Source organism: Ptychodera flava, chromosome 5 (genome assembly GCF_041260155.1).
Source record: "Ptychodera flava strain L36383 chromosome 5, AS_Pfla_20210202, whole genome shotgun sequence".
Lineage (NCBI taxonomy): Eukaryota > Metazoa > Hemichordata > Enteropneusta > Ptychoderidae > Ptychodera > Ptychodera flava.
Window position 1 is genome coordinate 32,976,810 of NC_091932.1, and position 22,332 is coordinate 32,999,141.

General features: G+C 36.9%; 1 protein-coding gene across 39 annotated transcripts in view; it reads left to right on the forward strand.

The window, feature by feature from the left end:
* Nucleotides 1–22,332, forward strand: part of LOC139133546 (eyes absent homolog 1-like) — a 173,229-nt gene that overhangs the window by 103,833 nt on the left and 47,064 nt on the right. For 4 of the 39 annotated variants that reach the window (XM_070700218.1, XM_070700221.1, XM_070700225.1 and 1 more), the window contains exon 1: nucleotides 16,764–16,940. The exons of 34 other annotated variants lie outside the window; for them this stretch is intronic. In XM_070700218.1, the coding sequence (XP_070556319.1) occupies nucleotides 16,776–16,940 (165 nt within the window). In that variant the 5' untranslated portion in view covers nucleotides 16,764–16,775. Of the gene's footprint in view, nucleotides 1–16,688; nucleotides 16,941–22,332 lie in introns of those variants that run through there. One more of the 39 variants, XM_070700215.1, reaches the window with a different exon arrangement.

Consider the following 22,332-nt stretch of genomic DNA (forward strand, 5'->3'; position numbering starts at 1 on the left):
GTGAGTTTTTTGTTTAGATTTTTGCCAAATTTTGATAAACAACTGTAGCCAATGAAATGTATGTCCATTTACTCCAAATTATCAAACAAATTACAGAAAAATTCATAAAAATTTGTAAAAATGTTGCACAAAAATTTTGATGGGAAAAATTACAGCCTCAAGGGTTAATGTTTGCGGTCAAGCTGTGGCGTCATATTGAAAGCCAAGTGCAAGAGAGATATCACTCAAATTTTCCACATTTTGAAAACATGAGGGAAAAAATAAAGTTTAAATTTCCTGTGGTGGAAAGTTTAGCACTGATATTGTTTTATTGCCTCTTTGCATATTTAGGAATCTCTTTAATTTTCTCTAATGATATTTTCTAGATTTTTAAAGCCAACTTGAAATGTTTGAAAGAAGTCACTTTTTACCTAAAAGTTTGCACCGAACCATCCAATAATGTGTATGTTATATCGGCAACTCATAGTGTGTATCCATGGTCATCAAACACAGCATGTGATCTTTTTTTTTATATTTAAAGAATTTTATTGGGTATTTTCCTTAAAATGTTATGTTACAATTCTTTATGCTAGTGTACTAGTTTTTCTCTGTGAATACATCAATTATCGCACAAATAATAATATAGAAGACCACTTTTCAAAGTGCACTATCATCTTGTTATTCTTTTTTTTTTTGGACAGCATGTGATCTTTGTTTTCAGCCTATTTTGTCTCAAATTTTTTTGATCCAAATTTATTTCTGATAATTTCATCTGTATACTTCTCTGCAAATACCCGGTACATCTTTTCAGCAAAACTTCCACGGTTGCCTCCATCGTGAATAGTCTATTCTGGAATACTATGGAGGTTATAGATTTTGTAGACCTATTCCAGTAAAAGTGAATGGCTGTACCATGAATTTCAATATCACTTCAATGATCAGCACCGTTTATATCCAATGATAAGCTTGTATCGTGCAGGAAATGAAAATTTTTAAAGGGGAGGAGAACAATTTCCTCGTATGTTCATCCAAGAACATTTTTATACTAGATTGTGAAAGCAAATCAGAGAGAAAAAAAGAATAAATAAGTCTCTGTAGGTTTTATCTGATGGGAAAAAAGCTACAGCGATAAGCGGATGAGATTTGAACCTTGGCAGAAAAGTAAAACTAATGATTTTGGAAATGCTGATTTACGAATTAAGAGATCGTAGTCAGAAATAGCCAGCAATTGATAAGAAACCTGAGAGGTGCATTTTTTTCTCCCGGAATACAAGTCAATCCGAATGCCTGGAGGACTTCTGATTTGTGAATCTGTTTTTAGTGTAATTGTCCGCGAGCCGGTAGATCGCCGGTAGATCTGCCGGTGTCAGAGAACCGTCGAGTGAGCCGTCCATCTTTTCACCTTTTTGACGTTGATTTCTAACCCAGGTCACTGGTATCTAGTCACAAGTTAACTTTTCTTCAGATGTCTTTTCTTTTTCGCGGTGAATCAAGAGAACTGAGAAAGCGGCATTGTTTGTTCAGTAGCTTTTATAAATGAAGAAAGCATGGACGTTTGTCCTCCCAGTGCTTGTGTGCGGAGGTTAAATCAACAAACCCCTTCAAGGACAATACTGAAATACTCCCTAGTATTGACTCTTCAAGCCAAAAAAATCTGCTCCCTTAAGTTGGGGTTTTTAAGTCGTTCTTTATTTTTTCATCTCCCCATTCAGTCTAACTACTTCTGTTCTTTGTATAGAAAGCTAATGAACGTAGCCTAGCAATCTCTTTCCATCACCTGTTCAGCTTCTGTTGTTTTCGTCCGTACCCAGCATTTTTTTCCAGCTTCTACTGGAAGTCTGTTCCATTTCCTCAATCCATATTTTACCACATCAGCTTTATCCCGTTGGAACATTAGCTCCATTGTCGTGATTATCCAAATCTTAATAGCAAAATCCTGCCATCTGAATTTCATAGAGATTTCCCCTTTGAATACTATCCTTAGTCAGCTTCAGTCTGTAAGTTTAATCTCGGGGATATTAGTGAAAGTTATGGTGCACATTACATGGCTAATTTCTAATCGCAATGTGGTCCCTTTTTTCTAGGTTAAACATTTTCACCTCTGACTCAGCTAAGTACGGTAGCAGGAGGCTGATTGCTGCATACTCTCTCTTTCATTCGTGCGGAAAAGTTTCACCTGTTTTGAGTGTGTAAATCATGATTTTGAAAGTGCTTGTGATTTTCCGATTTTGTTTGTAGTGTACAAGCAATTTTGTACAAATTTTTTGTGCAGTATTATTGTTGTGGTATTAACTGACAAATTAGGTGTTCTCTCTAGATATAAGTCACTAATAAGGAAACCAAAAATCTTGGTGAAAATTGTATGTCTGTTGTCATTGAGCTGTACAGTGCAGGCGAGCTAGCAAAGACAATCAAATTAGAATATGAATTGCTAACGCTGATTTCCTACAGTAATATTATACACAGCACTTTCAAAACCCCATTTTCTGATCATTTATAATTTTGTGTTGTATCATGTTTGAGATTCCCCGTCGAAAGTGCAGTGTATCTTGTCTTACTCAAATCATTGGTTTCCAGTGTCTGCCAGGTGTGGATAGGCTGGTGTACGGTGGAAATCAGGACAGACGTAATAATTTCAGCTGAACGCCACTGATCAGCTATGATAAACGATACCATGATTGGGCTAGTTTGTCATATTTCAGGCAGGGAATAGTAAGCGCATGAAAAATGCAAGAGCCAAAATTTTTTTTAAAAATATTAAAAAAAACTAATACTTGCATGAGCAGTGTATTTGAAATTTCAGTACATTGCTCCAATGAATGTGGCACTGACAATGCCAAGACTTGTAGTGCGGGCAAGGGGATTGGATCACTAAAGCCTCCACCATTAACTTGATTTACTGGCTACTGTATTAAGAGCATTGTTTATTTTCCTCTGGCTAGTAGCAGGCTAATGAGTAGGTGTTAATTGTTGACAATGGAGTGTGAAAGATATTTTGAGTCAACAACCGGGCTGATAGAAAAAAAGAGTGTAGTGAAACATTGATCATTTACAACCCGAGTCTATTCAGCCAGTGTTTGTAGTCAGAATGGCTTATGGCCCTCACTGTGTATACAGCTTGAGATGTAATGTGTTTGAATGTCACTCCCTTTTATTCGAATGTGTGTTTATCATGTTTTAATGTGTGTGTACTTCTTTTATACCCTTTTCGCTTTGTCTGTGTGTCTATCTGCCTGTCTGTCTGTCTGTCTATCTTGTCCTTCTGTCTGTCTCCATTCTGTGATGTGGTTGAAATTTACTCCTATTGTTTTGTCTGTGCAGCTGTCTGTCCATCTGTCTTTCCTTCAGACTTGCATTCTGTGTTGTGTTCGCCAGTTACTCTCTTTGTTCTAATGTGTACACGTCTTGTTCCGCCTTCAAATGCTAATGTTTCACAGTTTTTCTTGCGGTAATACTTAGTTTTAATTTCCTCTGGCGCATATCTAGTGGATAAGGTACAACTGTAGTTTTGCTGGGGTTGTCCGTTATTCCCATTGTTTCAAGGGCAGAAGCAGCATCAATGTCTTCCTATCTGTCTGGCTATCTATCTGTCTATCTGTCTCCCTGTCTGTCCATCCTACCATCATCAATTCCTCTGTTCACCTGTCCTGCCATCACAACATAGAACACAGTGTAGTCGTTTACTTACTAAACTGTGTTTAATTTGATCAGTTCTGGGCCATATTTTATCCCGTGTTTTAACCCTTAGAGTGCGAAAGTAAATTTATGTCGCCTTTACAAGATATACCTACCCCAGTCATTTTTTTAGCTCGTATTTGGTATGTATGTAAATACCAAAAAGAGCTTATATGGTGAGTCGGTGGCGTCTGTATGTATGTATGTATGTATGTATGTATGTATGTATGTATGTATGTATGTATGTATGTATGTATGTATGTATGTATGTATGTATGTATGTATGTATGTATGTATGTATGTATGTATGTACGTGCGGACGTATGTTTTTCAGATTTTTGCCAAAATTTTGATAAAAACTGTAGCTAATGAAATGTGATGTCCATTTTGTTCAAAATTATCAAAAAAATCACAGGAAAATTCATAAAAAATGTTGAAATGTTGCACTAAAATTTTGGTGGGAAAAATTACAGCTCTCAAAAGGTTAAGCTTACAGAGAGGTTTTCTGACAATAGCTTTCCCACCCACAGCAATCAGGCACAGGTACTGCAATGCCACACGACACTAATAATTCTGCTGTAGTCTGTCAGTTTCCTGAAAATCATCATTTAAACATTTCCACTTCACCAACAGATCATTTGATGGTTGTGTATATTCCCCATTGGTTCTGATGTGATTAATATATTTCTATGAAAACAGGATGACAGTGGCACAGGGACAGGGTATTTAGCAACAAACTTTAAACAAATCAGACCAGCTACATATTGTTCTTGATCAGAAACAACATAAGTTGAACACAACAAAGGAGAACTTTCCAGGACTTTTCTTGACACAATGAAAAATTAAAATCAAGTTTGGAGCATATGAAGATATTTATGAAGATTAAGCCGTAAAATCCCAGTTGTACTCAGAGTGTCTGGTTACTATGACATCTGTCCAACTACTGGGAAACCCCCTCTCCCAACTCAACCCCCTTCACTGTTGTACCTTGATAGGACGACTGTCAATTGTAGCCATAATTTATTGCCAGATATCAGCCCTGCCGTAGACAGAAAGTGATAAAATGATTTGAAGTTGACAAAGCGCACGCATGAAATTAATCAATTTTGCTGACAGAAATATATACATGGTTTGTAAATCTGTCCCAACACAGTAAAACAGGCAAATTTAGTATTTCAATAGATAACTGAATTTTTAGTGATGCCAGACCAGGAGTTCACTAGATCTATGGCATTTGCATTTATGTGCTTTGCCCTGGTTCCATGGTTTGTTTGGCTCCATATGGTAGGCTTTTACCCTTTCACCACCATGGTTTAGCCCAAACCTACGGTTATCAGTGGTTATTTCAGACCTGTTTACTGAGAGTTAGGGGTGAACAGGTTGAATTTTTCTATAAAAGTCTGATTCAGCTGTGGTGCTTTCCTTTTCCATGTTTTTCATGAAATGTTACTCTTGAAACATTCAAAAAATAACCATCACATTGCATTTGGTTCGTTAGTTTTCGTTTTGTTTGTCAATCCAAATGTGCACGGCAGTATAAGTGTTATTTTTAGCCAAGGTTGGTCAAAATGATGGTTTGCAACTTGCTGTAAAGCATTTCATATTACAGATTTAGACAGCTAATTAATGTTAGCATACGGAATTAATATACTTTCAAATTCTGTTAACTGTTAAAAAATGATGGATTCCCAATCAGTTTTGTTCTTTTTCAGTTTTGTTCATTTTGTAAAACAAAGTTTCATGTTCTGCTCCCCAAATCACGTAGTGTCCAACTTGGCAGTGCAGTTTGTATGCAATTTTAATGTCCAGTGTAATCTTGACATCTGAATTTTAGTCCAGACATCAATTCACCCAGCAATGATAATATTGCATACGGCACATCAAGGCAAATAAAAACTAATTTTTGCATTGCATTATACTTGAGGAAGTAGAAATAGTAAATATTTTCCAAAAGAAATAATTAAAAATCATCAAAAGTTCAAGTACCCTTCATTTATTTCATATGGCGAGTCCAATCAAGACTTTGATAACAGTGCAGTGCATCATGGGATAACAGCTTTTTAGGAGGGACCACACATTTGTCAAACTGTTCCCTACTCAGTGGTTATAGTTTGAGGGTGTCTTTTCCATTGCAGTCTTCATGTGTACATATTTAGCACGTCAATGACACTTGTATGAGTAAATTGCTCCCTTCAGGCCACTCAGAAGATATCTGTTTCTTTAACAGATAGGCAAAAAAAATATTGCCCATCATCTTCCATGCTTACTTCTGATTGGTTCCCCTAACTCTGTTAGTGTTTTTCTCCCCTACGTGATATACTAATGCAGACTCATACACACGCGTGCTGGTCGAATCTTCATAATTTTCTGTAAAAGTCTGTCAATTCAGTTATTTCCGCTGTGTGATAGGATTTTGTTTGATGAGGTTGCCATGTTAAAGTGACATTTGAATCATTTTGCTGGAGTGCCGGAGTCGCTGCTGCCGGGCCTGACAATTTGAAGCAGACACCTTATCCCTTCCATCTGTTGCTGGTTTTAAATGTGTGCTAAAATGTAATGGGCATATTCTCTCAAACAATCTGTGAAACAGCTTCACGTATGTTGAGAACAACACTCCTTTTTTTCCGGCACTGAAACATGGTATTCCATTTTGCAGACAAAAGAGAATTCAGAGCCCTCTTGTTTGTCGGTAGAAATTTTTCACAATTATTGATAAACACCCTGAAAGAAAATTAATCTTTTGAGATTTCCTGTCATCAAACATTTATAATTTTCAAATCAGTATAGATGATAGAGTGTAGTGGTTATGTTATAGCACACACAGCTCATCGAATTGATTGTCCAAAAATAGTTTTAATTACTTTTTGTGTTCTGTGACCTCTTTCAGTGACCTCAAATTTACTATTAGTGTTTATAGTCTAACAAACCATGGAGCAGACCTCAAGGCGAACTACAAAGCAGACCCCGAGGCAGTATTTTCAGATTGTTTCCAACATTGATATAGAATGACACAAAAATAATAATTAAAGAGTTTGTTTTGCAACATTGGAGTCTGTATAATTGCAGTGATCATTGTCTGCTTTCTTGATTGTTTCTCATAATAATTTTAAGTGTCTGGTTCGTGGACAAGTTGTGGACACTGTTTGGAGATTGTGAAAGCTCTGTAATGGAAAGCATCAGGTACTGTTATGATGAGGTTCACACGCAATTGAGAAATATATCAGACAGTCAGCTAGTTCTGTCTGTTTACCACTCGATACGCAATGGAGAATTTTCATCAAAGCATATATTTTTGCCATAGTTATGAAATTTATACACAGTGAAATATTTTATGAAAATAATGATCATAATGATCATATCATAATCAAAGTAACTAGGTGTAATATTTGCTATAAACTCCTGACAAATTCTACCCATATCTTTCTCTCAAAATGTGAAAATGAATGCAAAATTGTGTAAATGTGTTTTTCTCTCAATATTCATTTTGTTGCCATTTTTTAATGAGAAACATAATTATATTATTCTCTTAGGAATTGTTATGAATAATAAGAATTAGCTTTTATTTTTTGACCTTCTTTATCTTTTCATGTTTTGAAAGAGTCAAGAAGCGTGGCTGTGCTGGAGAGGACTTCCTGTGTGTAGGCTATTATCAGTCATTGACAATGATATATTAGTTAGAAGGATATTCAAATGATGACCTTTCATTTATATTTCACGATGTTTTCCAGATACCCTAAATATGTCATCTCTATTATGTGCGTTATCTTGTTATCTGGCTGTCTCGGAGATTATTAATGCAAATTTTTCCTTTCGCCTTCAAAATTTGAAACTTGATTTTTCTTTCCCCACTTGCTTTACTTTGATTTATCAGCACGTTTTCCAAGTAATTATGATTCCAAGGTAAACATTAACGACAAAGGAAGAAGCTTGCAGAAATTGTTGAGTAGAATAGATTTGCGACTAGATGTGTAAAAAAACTGTAAATATGGTTGTACGATATTACAATGCAAGATTTGATCATGGCTTAGATGTTCTGTTCTGTAAATACCAAGTCTCAAGATGACAGAAATTTATGTCCAAGTTTCAATAACTTGGCATTAAAATATCGCATATATCAAGTTCAAAATCATATCTAGGAAAATGATTTTGAGAAAATATTGAAAACGGTGTGAATGCATGGTTTATATTGATGAGAATTCATCACAAATCAGTTGTTGCCTTATGCTGGGTCTGTTACGGCTCATCTGTTTTGGATCGTTTAGTTTAAGACATGTCCATTATGAATGGAGGGATGACAGCCATGACAACTTTATTCTGGGAAAATTTCAGTTATTTCTATCATAGCAAATAATAAGACAAAAATTATTTTTGAATGCGGCTGGCCAATTTTTTTTTCTGTTTTTCGCCCTGGGCTTTATATGCACGGTAAACTGTTATGTGTTATTGCGTGAACCATGCCCAGAAATCTTTTTGAAGGCAGTCTACCACATATCGTAGGTGGATTTCTCAGAAGAGCGCATTACAGATATTGGTTAGGACAAGTTGTCTTGTACAGATGAGCTTGAGCAGACATGTCAGCTTGTATTGAAGCCTAATGCTTGTACTGCATTAGAGACCATCACGCATTGCATCTTTGTTATGGGACTTGTAAAAGCGGGTGACTTACCAGACACTAAGTTGCCTAATTGGGAGCAAATGACCCCCCAGATGATTTGCTTTTACTATAACCCAATAAAATTGACTGCACAGGACAAGAGGCTTACGAAATGTCATGGCAAAAAACGTGGATTTCAGCTTAATTCACCCTGGTCTTTGTTACTGGTAAATGCAGTCCGCAAAGGAGATTACTGACTGTTGCCGCCAAGGAGACATCGGGTAGATTAAATTTGCTACGGAGTGGTCTGCTTCTAAGAACGTTGTCGAGAAACATTGGTCACCGGCTTGGTTTTGACCCTCTACCTTCAAATAAATGTACCAAGTAAAGTGGTTTACGAGAAAGACTATTTCCATCTCTACCATGGCTTGTATTGAATTAGCAAAACATCCTTTAAGTACCACTCAAACGTTCTTAGACGTTCCGTGAAACCAAAGCAAGGGCATGTACTTTTTATGTGCAGACATTTTCCCGCCAAACATCATATGTCACAATTTCAAATATTTCTACTAATTTTTGAGACGGGCTCGGGAACAGATATTCAGATTTGTTGATCGAGTGTAAATCTGCACCACAGCTGTTGTGATAAAGACGCAATTACAATATTAGAAATAATTCTTTGGTGAAGTGTCAGATTTGTTAAAGATACGGGCAAAGTTTGTCGCAAAAGAGTTGTGATATTGTCAGTGAGCCTGTGAAAAGGGTTCCCCGGTAAACAATCAAAAATCAGCTGAATACTCATATACTTTTGACCATATTTTGTTGCGAATTCATTAAAATGGTTCTTTTATCCTTTGAATAATAACACCAAGTGTCGGTCGAAGTCCTGTCTCATTGCCGAAAGATATTACCTTTTCTGGACAGACTTTACAGTCATGCTTGATAAATAACAGTCAAAAAGTAAAATATATTGAAGTTAGTTTGGATCAATATCTGTGTTTGTTCTGCCTTTAGAAAAGCTTTGCAATAGTGAATAAACACTGCTATGCATTATTGAAATGGCAGGCACATTGAAAGGCTGACAAGCTTTCAATGGTGAAATATTCGGGTGAAATAAATGACTTACAGACACACTCTTGCGTGTCTATTCAAATGTTGATACAGCTAAAAAGTTTTAGCTTGTTGTAAGTAGTTACACGGTATTCATCTGTGTTCAAGCTTTCACTTTACTTTTCATTAGTTAGTGGTAGTGTTTTTAACGCTCCTGTCCGATAAATTTGGGTTTTGTGGTGTCGAATTGCCAGGGAATCTAAAAAAAAATTTACAGAAAGCCATTTGAGCAGTATGGTCAGTTATCTTCAAGATGTTATGACAAAGTGCAATTGCATGGAAAGTAATTAGAAATGTATCCATAACATGCATATATACAAGTGCAGTTTTATGGCTTTTTAAGGTAGTAAGCGTCTCGAAAGTGAAAGCCTTAGACTTTTTCTCAAATTTTCCTAAATGAACAAATCAACAATAAAAATCACGGGTCACTTGCAAAGTTTGCAACTCGCGAAACAAATAACCCAACATTTTGCAATATTTGAAATTCAAAATGGCCGCCATTCCTGTGTTAACTCTATGGGGGAAAAATAAATTTTGGATATTCGAAAAACTAAGACAGTGAAAGTTTTTCTTTCTTCAAGAGCTTTAAAATGAGCCCCCACAAGTTGTAGATCAGAAAAGAATTGTAGAAATTTGAGAGTTCGACTATCTATCCCTGAGGCGCATGCTATCTTAATAACCAAAATAAAAAATGAGAAATAAATTTCAAATCATTGGTGCAGACCGTCAGGAATAATTTCTTATGATTTGTTGCAAATTAATGTTAGAAAAACGACAACAACTTAGGAAATTTGTCACAGGATATTTGATCACGAAGGGTACATTCTCACTACTAGAAGTACTAATAATTTCTAATAGCAAAGATGTTGAATGTTCAAAAATATCTATATTTTTAGGGGTTTTGCTTGAATTTTATATTTCACATTTAGTTTTGTTCATCACAACTGAGCTATTTGAGTTTTCTCAGTAAATGGTGAAAAAACTTTATAACTCGCCTGAAACACTGTGTGTGAACGATGAAGCTTTGCCTCCAAAATCTTGGTTTGGATTTTAGTTTGTTCCATGAAAGCTCCGCAGACTTGTAATCTTTTTAATCCATACAAATCAAGGCCTGTAAGCATGATTGCATGAGATGTTATTCAGCTGGATGGAATTTTTTTTTCAGTTGTAATACGATTTGAACAAGAAATGGTTGATCAGATAGCCGGACTCTTAATGACATCTCTTTGCGTTCTTTGTTGACTTCAGCTTCCTCTCAGGTTGTTATCGTTGGCTCAAAAAAATACGAGTTTTATTCAATCTTGTGGTCTGGTTCAAGCTTTGCTGTCACCATTCCTTGTTTTTGTTCCTTCAAATGGTGAATGTTAACCCTTTGGGGTCTGTAATTTTTCCCACCAAAATTTTAGTGCCACATTTTGCCAATTTTTATGAATTTTTCTGAAATTTTTTGATAATTTTGGACCAAATGGACATCACATTTCAGTGGCTACAGTCTGTTATCAAAATTTTGACAAAAATCTGAAAAAAAGTGAATGGAGTATATTTTCTAAAGGTGACAAAATTGACTTTGGCGCTCAAAGGGTTAAACTGTTTGTCAAAAAAAGAATAATTCTAGTTTGTAATGACACATTTAGTGGACATACTCACTGCAATATTGATTCATCTTTCAAGAGTCTTTTCCAAAAATTGCAACAGAAAAACTGTGACCGTATGTTCATGATGGATGCAGTGTTCGTTTTCAAAAATGGCAGGAGCTGTTTCCTTGCTAGGCAAACACGTGACATGTCAGTTGTCTTGAGGGTTTAATATTTTCAATTTTCTATTTGGAGATCATGTATTCTGGTCAGCTTTAGAGCCGATTTTCAAGTTCTGTGCAAGTGATATGATGGCTGAGGTAGAATTTCTAGCAATACAACCTGTCTTAATTGTTTTTGTTTTCATCCTCTTGGAAAATGTTATAGTAAACAACGCAGCGTTATTGATGTTGCTTGGTCAGGGGGGATGTTGTCACAAGAAAAACTAAGAAAAAGGCGGCCAAAAGCACTGGCAGTCGGCTAGATGTAAGATTAACAACGTGTTTCTCATGAGAACCATTTTGGTCAAAGCGATGACAGATGACACATGTTGCAAAAAGTAACCACTTTGGGAACTTTGGAAGTAAATCAAATCTGATCAGCCACTCTGAACTCGCAGCATCCAATCAGCCTTTTTCAAAATATACAAAGAAAGTCCCGAGGTCACCCCCGACATCTTTCATACAGAAAACAGACCATTGCCCGCGTTGCAGTGTTTTTAATCAAGTCGTGCACCTGGTGCAGATGGGAGTCTGTCAAGGAGAAATATAAATTTGATTCACACTAGAGCTCGTACTGTCAACTTTGAAAGTTTCCTGTTGTTTGTTGCTCACAGCTTGAATAATGGCGCCAGTGAGTTTCTAGAGATGTTTTTTTGGATACGAATTTTAAAATTTCTGTAAAACATTTAAAAATCTGTGTTTATGAGAGGTATAATTTTACTTTTGCCTTTTCTTAGAAATTTCAACCAACTTTCTTTCACAAATTCCTCTATCAAAAATGCTACCAGATTTTATTCACATTAGGAATTCACAATTGGAAAAAGTAATTTTTGCAAATTCACTTCACATTGACTTGAAAAAATATTTTCTGAGAATAGTTAGAAACAGGTTTCAAATCCATTTCTTTCATGTGTAACGTCATTTTGTTCATGGTGTAAAAAATATTGGGATTAAACTATGTGCTTTACAACAACTCTGAAATAATCTCAGTGTGCAGATTTTTATTAACAAAGATTTCCTGTCAGTCACCGTGAGTAGTCTATGAGATAGTTTCTGTGCCAAAATTAATATTTGTTTACATTGTCAAGTAAAAATTGCAGAAATATGCCAATGTGTAGACACATTTCTGAACAATTTTAAGTCTTTTCTGATTGCAAGCATTCTTGTTGTTCACCGTCTGTGTTAAAGTTTTATCAAAACTTCAGATCATTACAGTGGATTGTACTTCTATGTCCAAAATGCTGAAAGTCACAATGTTTTCAAGGGTGAGGTAAAACTCTGAATTGTCTGTGAAAATTGTCATCTTTTCCAAACTGTATCAGTCAATTACTACAGTGAAAGCTGTATTGATTTCAATGGGGGAAAAAACCTAACATTTTCACTTTCAGTGAAATTTGGTTTGATAAGTTAGAACAGCCAGTAACCCTTGTAGTGCTGTAATTTTTCCCGCCAAAATTTTAGTGCAACATTTTACCAATTTTTGTGAATTTTTCTGTAATTTTTTCGATAATTATGGACCAAACAGACATCACATTTCTTTGCTTACAATTTTTGCAAAAATCTGAAAAAATTCGACTGGAGCACATTTTATAAAGGCAACAAAATTGATTTGGGCGCTCAAAGGGTTAAAATGGATTAATTTATGGGAAAAATTAAAGAGTTGATCATCTTGTCAGTCATATTGTACAATAATAGAATGTCTTTTCACTGAGTACACCCCCATACATAAATTCATTACTCACAGTCCATTGTTCTTTAGTTTCTGTCTCTGATTGGCCAGCATTTTGGCAATAAACTGGAGTCCTGGAGCCATGAGGAAAATTTGTGCGTTCTAATTGGGCAATTTAACTGGCAACTTCAAATTATGCGACACCAAGCGGTGCAGCAGTGACAGCTACAATTGGTGTTTTAAACCATTATTTCCTCATTGACGGTGACCTGAGATCTCTCTTGTCTTGCTGTACTGGCCGTCAGGGCCTTGAGCATCATCCAACACCCCAGCCTTGCTTGATTGACACTTTCTATCCTTGTTTTTTTTTGAAAGTTGGATTATAAATGAACACGCAAATGGAAAATTGCTAAAACTCTTGAAACTCCATTGGCTGCTTTTGATACATTTTTCCATTAGTTTTGATCTGTTTGTAAAATAAGTTTCATGTTCTGTTCCAAAATTGTCTGAAATACCTGGTGTTCAACATGTCATTGTAGCTTTTATAGGAGAAATACCCAGTATTATAGTTTCCTGCTGAATGTTAGCCCCGAATAGATTTCAATTATTAACAAGGACTTTGTAGTATTGTACATAGTGCTTTGTGTTGGCAAGAGAAATACTGTGTATTTCACTGTGCTTTTATAGGAAGAAGTACAATAAATTGGTTTTGTTACACAAAAATAATGAAACTTTATCAAAAGTTCCGGCGATGTGTATTGCCCCTTCAAACCAAACAAAGTAAGAAAGTCTCCAATCACTCTTAAAACTTTTGAAATAAATGTTGACTGCGTCTACTACAGTCACTACTGATGACTGTTCCTTCACTGACCCCAGTGAACTAACATGTCAATATTTTGCATACCTGTGAACTTCTAAAAGTGCTGTTTTCATTGTTCCGTTTCCCCTGATTGAACACACTCTCAGAAACAGAGAGAATTCTGTCAGCCAAACCTTCGTAACTCTCATTTTATCAACTAAAATAATTTTGCTCCTTAATTTCTGTTGTTAATATTTCAATTTTGCTCTACAATAAGATCGATGAACTTTAACAATCAAATTTTGTGGAGTTTTTTGTTTCCAATATGTGTCGCTCCATAATGAAGATTCAAGCAACTTTCTTTTCCCTTCTCTGATCCTTGTCAAACCTTCACGTCTAAACTAGTTGTAGCATGTAATTCCAGAGCATGACACAGTACATCAGATCTGTCTTGTGGTGCATCATGGGAGGTAGTGCAGCATTACTTTGGTCATAGTTGCCAGATACATCAAACCCAAATGATCTTTTAATGTTTAAACACCTACTGTTCAGCAAGCACACATATTACAGGGCCTGCCCATGTCTCGCTATTCCTGTCATCCCCATTTACCTGTAAATTGGTCTGTTCCATCCTGTTGGAAATAATGGATATGTACCAAAGTCTAGTTGTTAGCAGGGGTTGAGTCAAATACTGTCTCAAGACCTTTATTTCAGAGTAATACATGCATTCACAAAGAGAGAAACACTCACTGACAAACACATGTAATATATCCGTCAGTCTAGTCGCTCATTTCTTTCATTGATTCAAGCATTTACTCACTGACGGTTCCTCGTATAGGAGTATAAACACGCTTGCAAACTTTGATGTGTCTGCTCAAACCTAGCCTACCCACCTGTAGAAAACAGTTCCTTTCAAAGTAAATCAATAAGCCATCCACCAAATTTTTCAACTTGACCTCAGACTCCACACATCCCCTGACAAAAGCCAGACATCAGAAGGCATGTTTTGGATAAAACGTCCGGCCAAAATGTTTCACAGTTTGCACCAGCCCTAACCTACTGGGAAAATACAAAAACAGGCGGCGTTTCCACAGAAGTCAAAATATTTTATTCTTCAAGAATTATTGTCCAGTTGATGTTTTCCGTCAGTACCTCCTCCAGCACATATGTCAAAACAATCATAAACATAGCGTCTGCATCTTCATTGGCAATTCACAAAATAATAGCAACTATGATAGGTTGCCATATTACATCCATTGTTTTTTCATTCATCAAGTGCTCGATTGCCTTTGTAAGTATGCAAAGTGTATTGATGACCTTGCTTAAAACATAAAAATGAACTAAAACAACTTATTGTTGATTTAGATTTCTCATTGGCCAAATTGCACTTTTCTTGTTTTAAATAAGATTTTTCTTTGCACAAACCAAGTCATCATCTCCTGAGTTACACACAGTCTTCTTTTCATGAACTTTTTGAAAAAGAACTTAAATCTTCATCAAAGGGAATGATATGTATGTATGTATGGGGATGTGTGTATTTTATAATTTCTATATATATTTGTTTATTGCTGTATCTGTGAGGGAACAGAGTCAATAATATTTATCAAACGAAACCAAGTCACAAAACCTTCCCAGTTGGTACTTTGTGACAGTGCTTCAATAATAATATTGAAGAGTAAAAAAGTATTCTCTCAGAGTGAATAACATTTCTCTACCACCATGTTATGCACTGATTTTGTCATGACAAGGCTATTTTAATGCAAGTGTTTTTTCTCTCCATGTCTGTGAGAAGAGATTTGCAGACACTGAGGGAGAATTTTTAGAATTTTTCGCTCTAATTGGCTTTTGGTATTGCCACCTGGGTGGCACTGTGTTAAGACAGATATATCTGGATTCTAATTTTGGGGTTTTGATTAAATGGCCGAGGACAGATACTTGGACAAACTGACAGACAAACAGACAAAAGAAAAGCTCAACGGACGGACAAGCAGCTAAAAAAAAATGTGACACATGGTTTGCTGGTTTTCTGCAGTGATTGTAAGTGACAAGTGACAAGTGATGTAAATTTTTTTTTTTGTGACCTCTTACTTTTCAATGATCATTTTGTGCTTTTTCAGACATTTACAGATTTTTTATGAACAAATTTTTCGTTTGACATCATGGTTATTTGATCATCAAAGATTAAAATAATCCCTCAAAACCACAACAATTTGTGTCCTTTGGGAAAGGGCAGGAAATTTTTTCAAGGGGTATACAGTGTATGTATGCTGCTTTGTGAAGTTCCGAAGATGACACAATTACTCTGACAAGCTGAATGACTTCTGGGCTTGAATGGGGAAAGTCTGTGTACCCAGCAGCAGTTAACATGTCGGAGACAGAGAACAAATCCCATAATGAATACTTGAGCTGGACGCCCACCAATCACATTATTTGTGCATGTGACAGTTGTTGTAAGGCTTGCAAAGTTTCTCCATAAAAGCGGCCTTGTTTGCCCACATGGATTGTCGAGCTCCTATCAACTCCTTCCTGTTGTTTCCCTGTACTTCACATGCACAGTGTATTCTGCCCACTTCAATCCCACCTTCATTTGTTCACCTCGTTTGCACTGATTGAAACAACTTCTCATGAGTTGTAGTTCTTGTAAATATCGCATTTGCGCCGCTTGAGTTGCTTGAATCGGTAACGATGGCTGCTTGACGTGATCAACTTCCACAGGCAAAGTGACAAGGATACGCTGTGTTGGTCCTTAATGACTTGTGCGTTCATGGGGAGTTTGTCTGCCCTGGGGGATAAAGCTGGGGTCTGTCTGAATTAGGATTGGGTCTTGAAGACGCTGTTTACAGCTGACAGTTTTTTTGGAGTCCAAAGAATATGTTCAGTCATAGGGAGTAAGGTTCTGTCGGTTGAATTCATCAGGTCGAGTGATCAGTGCCGTTGTTGTTGTTGTTGATCAGGGAGGTACCCTCTCACCCTTCAGTGATCTCAACATTGTTTGGAAATTTTGAAAAGAACAAAACAGAAAATAGATATAAAGGGAGTGCTTGACAGAGATGTAATCCACTTTAGCAGTTGGTGGTCAGGCTTAGAATAGAACGCCTTGGTTTTCTTGCTCTTTTTTGAGAGAGAGTGTGCACGCGTGGTTCCTATCTCTGTGATGATGCAAGCTGGAAATGGGGTCACTTTGGCAAGGAACTGGACACAAAACCACTGCAGTAGATGGCCCTTCCACCACTTGGACACAAGCATCCATAAAATACAAGAAACTGGGTACACGTATGATCAGTGGGAAAGGAGTGCCTGTAGTCTTTCATATCCATGGGTAAGCTGTCAGATATATCTATCTGAGAGAACTCGGCTCCGTGGTTTTGATATTATGACAATACAGTACGTGGGCTCTGAGCTCTTCTGACTTGTAATACGTTGTCATTATGGAATAATTCTCACATTACATTCAGTAGTATTCATTTAGACACTGTGGTTTGACGAGAGAAAATCCCTGTTTTGTTGTGTATTTCTAATTCCAAACCCCTAAACTAACATATGAAGTGTAGGTCTAAGCTTACCAAACTGCCTTCAAATATAACTGTACTTCAGAAAATGTTTACCGTGATTATATTGAGAGGTGTTTTTTTAACCCTTTCCTTTTCTTTCCAAGATTTGTAAATTACATATTCTCTCCAAGAACATTTTACGCTTTGTAATCTTGGCCAATTGCGATATGGTCATAAGTTCCAGTAGGCAAATGCATAATGTGTAAACTGCTGAAATTTTTTATGAAATTTGGCTCAAAATTATAGCAGTCTGATGCCAGTTTCACGTCTGACATGAGTTTGTTCATGTTGGCACCTGAGATAGATAAGCTAGCTCCACAGACTTAACAGTCGGCCTCCACGACTGCTGAGGTGTGCTAAATACCAAGTAAGTACGTTCTAGCTTGCATTTTGTCAGTTGAAGATCAGAGTTCAGTCTTCCGGGAGCAAAGAAATTGACATCTTAATCCCCTCTCTCCGGAGCTCAGCCCTGGCTTGTGTCTGGAAAATACGGTAGCTGTAAGGAACATCTTGACTTGTGGAAAATATTCACAGGTCAGGATTTAAGAGTAAGATAATCAGAGTACATGTCCATAGGGAATGCCACTTTGATCCATATTTTACTATATTTATACTTTTCTTGAATATTTCCACCTTTCATTGTTTTTAGAGCGTATTGTTGGTAGACAACGTCCCTCTGCCCCAGGTTTCGAAACACATTTTAAAGGCTACTTTACTTTTAATATTTTATATTTAAAGTTCAGCATGGCAATGCTGGGAATCATTACAACTGAAACCTCCCCCTGCATTGATCAATCCACATGACTTCTGTGGTGTGCATGTGTACATGTATTTCTGTACCTGCTTGTACGTATACACATATGCTGCATATGTTACACACATGCATGATGGTGAGTCCCATGGAACTGATTTAGGAAAACATTGCGTTGCAAAGTGTAGTTCAGTATTAATATTTTTGTGGCTTGGATCACATATGGGTCCAATGTAAGATCTCTCATCCAATCTTTACGTATTACTTTTATTTATATTTTTGTCTGACTTCCGGAACGAAAGTTGTGTGAAGAGTTGCTGGTCAATTGAAAGCCGAGTCACAAGGTCATAGTCGATGTCAGTCTGGATAGTGACAGTGGAGTTTGCAAGTAACAAGGATGTTACGTTTATTGATGAGATGAATTGTGACTTGGTACTCACACAATGATTTTCATTGAACTCTGTGGATAATCAGAGTTTTTACTGTACTGGATCAGAAGATTAGCTGGGAGAAAATCTAACATGATGAATCTTGACATCGTAATCGCTTACGGCGTTGGGATTGGTTAGGCAAGAAAGGTGTTGCATATGACACGCTACATCAGTACATGGTAAACAAACGACATTTATCGGTGATCTTACACAAGAAGTAAGGTGACAGATCTGACTACCAACGGGCATCCCCGTCATCTGTGTCGTATAGTTGTGAAGTTGTTCTCTGGGTCTGTTGGTCATACAATTTACCTGGTACAGTTTGTTGACATCTGAAATATCTGCGCCAAGTCACTCGCCTCTGTTTTCACCTGTCTGCCTTGAAGTCAAGGGTGTACTCAGACAACTTCATTTTGATGACTCAATAGAATTTAACATTTCACCAGCCTGCGCCACATGTTTCCCTTCACTGTCTGTCTGCCCATGTGTCTGTCTATGTATCACCCTTTGTCCCTACTGCCTGGTACAGATATACAGCCATCCAGGGTGGCACATGTGTGAGCGGTATGGGGACCTCCCACAACGCTGCCTTCTAGACGCAGAATGTATATATTGGGTATGGTCTGTTGGCAAAGTTAATAGAGTTGACCTTTCGGGACCCAGCTGCTTGTGATTCTAATGATTCACATGGAGCAGACAGTACCCACAGATTGGCATGACTGCCCCTACTCAATTATGGCTTTTCAAAGCCCGGGACTATTGGCATAAGGGCGATGAGTAAAGTGTTGTCAATACAAAATGCCAGCGCCATAATCCAAACAAAAATGTTCACTTTGTTAGGGTATAAGTGTACACCATACAGCAAAAAGGGGGGAGGGGGCGGGCAGGATGAATGCTACACACTGTTGTTGAGTATAAGGGTTGTTGGTTCTTTAGATTGCAGTGAAAATCCCGTCTTTCCTGTATTAGGGGTGATCGGACTTTCTGCTTGAATTCTCAATATGGATCCTGAGATGTTTTCTCTGCTGTATATTTCGTTTTGTCGATTAATTCTCTGCCGTAGAAATCTCTCAAGTTATTTCCCTGGTAAGGATTAATTGCACTTCTTGTGAAAGTGGACGTCATTTAAAAAGAAACTTCTGTCTGTCGGATGTTTGGCATTATTCAGCCACTGAATTTTTGGATTAAGATGTGAAAAATCCTCAGAATTTGTCAGCAACAAAAAAAGATCTTAGATGGAAACATTCATTGAATTTTCTATTTGAATGTTTTATGCTTTCCATACTACTGTTGACCAATCAGGATGTAGTAAAATTTTGGAAAGATAGGCAGCCAGTGCATCAGAGCTCTGCATGTATACGGTTTTATGTTTGTATACTAAATGTACTGTACGTTCTTTATGGTTAAGTGCACAAGCTAAAATACTAGTGGCAGGTAGGTGTACCATTGTCAAAACTGTAGACCCTGTACCACCCATGGTATCACTTTATCCACTGGACAAGTCATCATGTACACTAAATACACTTATAATGTGCTGATATGCATGTTGAGGTACAATATTTAAGCAACAAACCACACCCTGCTACAATATACCACAAGATTTTGAAGTGAACTGGTCAAATCAAGGGGTATACCCGCTGCCCAGGCGATTTGTTGCTAACTGAAATTCTGGGGTGAAACGCCAAAAAGGAATTTTTTCTCTAGCTGAGAGCTCGTGCCTGTTCCAACCAGCTATGTTGCAAATATAGCACAGTTCATTTCATGTCTCAATCAATCAGACTGTAGTATTTTTTGTCATCAATATATCCGTATGATATATTAATACTTAAAACCTCACCAAGCACCTTTCCTAGATCTTACAGAGATCTAGATCAATTTTTTTTGCGTAAAATGTATTTTCGTGCATTCACTTACAGCATTCAGTTCATTAAGTTTTATATAAAGCCAGCCATGTCAAGTTCAAAAATGTTGTTCAGTGTTTCAATTCAATCACTGCTCTTTCAGCATAGCATGTGTTTTAAGCAATTGCTTAACCCTGAACTTGAATAAATATTTTTTTTGTGTGCACCATGTAGATCATTTTTGAGCTCCATATAGATCAATTTTCATACAGTTCTAATTAATTTTAGCAGTCGAGAAAATTGCCATCAAACTCAAAAAAAAAATACTGACTGAATACTGTCCAGAAACTACTTGCTCCATCTACATGCAGAGATGTTTATGTTTATGTTTACAAAGGTGTTAACAGTTGTCTGGCATTTCATTGTTAAGTTCAAGTTTGCTTTCTATTATTCTTTACACGTCACTATTTAACCTGTTAGCATAGCAAGTATATTATATATAGCAATTTTTTTTTCAAAATTCGTATTTGTGTTCTTCTGTTTTAGAATGTAGTAATCTTGATCACACAGTGTCAAGTGTTTTGAATAATGTAAAGCAAATTGACCAGCAGTCAGATGTTATGAATTGAATTAGTTTTTGTGTATCATGTGTGACTGATATTTATTGACATATCAACCGCCAAGTCTCTTCTGTTTTAACATTATTGGTGGTGTCACTGGAAAAAAGTCATATTTTTTCAATCGGAAACACCAAAATTAAAGAAAAACATTACTCTTAATATCAGACGATATTCAAGGAAGCAGAACACGCTGTCCATTTCAGATTTGATGTAATTTTAGGTTATCATAGTTTCATCTTTTTTATCATTTCAAGATAGAGTATGACCATAGTCTGTTTTACACCTCTGTGTTTACAAAAATGCAACCAAGCAGACTGGTAGAATGGCTTTAGTGATGTTCACGTTCATGACCCATGTCTCATTCTTGGTTTCACAAAATTGCTGACTCAATGTGTCCTCAATTGTGTATGTATGCAAGTCTTCTATTGGTTGATTTTCAATACAGAGGATGTTTGTCGACAAATTTGTTGGAGGCATCCAGTCAGCGTTTCTTTTTTCTCTCATTGACAAATGAAAAGATGGCTATGAGAACTGTAACAAACTGGAGTGTAAGTACGTGCTGTGGGCTGAATTTCATCTTAGGTGGCAGTTATCTATTGTACTCCCACCCTGAAGCCAACAGCAATCTGTACACTAAAATTAGCAAAAAATAGAGTTTAAAATTTGTTGACAGCTTTGAGTGGCCGCGTTGTAGTTGCTCGTGGACAATATTGCTTTTGATGAGGTTTGAAAGGGGCACTCTGGCGCGTTATATAGTGCAAGTAAATGCGATTTAGAGGCTTGGGTTGGCCGGATAATGGTAAAATAGTGGACCACGACATGCCATGAACAGATGCGTTGACTGTACCGAGAAATGACCTCACTTGCTATTGTCCATGTGCGAACAATAGGGACATGGTTTCTTTACGCCGGGGCCAACTCTCTCTCTTATCCAAATATTGATTAACAGGCTACCTTATTGTTAAAGTAGTTAACGTCAGTCCTCTTCTGCCAGTCAACACGTTCAGAATTTGCATTCTCCTCCCTCCCTCCCCCCCTAAAAATAACATCATTTCCCCCCTCAATTATAATCAATCTTTTTTCATTTGCTGAGAAATAGATCATCATGGCTACGTTGATATGGTTGAATTTAAAACGGAGAGATAAATCTTGATACCTTCACTGTCTCTGATTCTTTCACTCTCTGTACAGAGACAAGCAGGCATAGAGAAAATTAATAAACGTATAGCTCGAGGCACTGCTCATCTGCACAGGAGGAATTTTTCAAATAGACACCCCAAAGGAAATGCACGTCTATAATTGATTTTCCTTTGTCAGGATAAATTACCCCAAAAAATGGAAGTCCCGAGTTTTGCCTTGTCTGGGGAATGTAATGAACATAACCTTTGTTACCGTGGTCTCATCCATTTATTTATGTGATGCTTTAATTAAAAAAAAAAGGGCAAAATGTATCAATACGTCTCGGTAAACTGGTGGCATTGCTGTACTAGAAGACTGTGCACGCTGTCTTTTGTCTT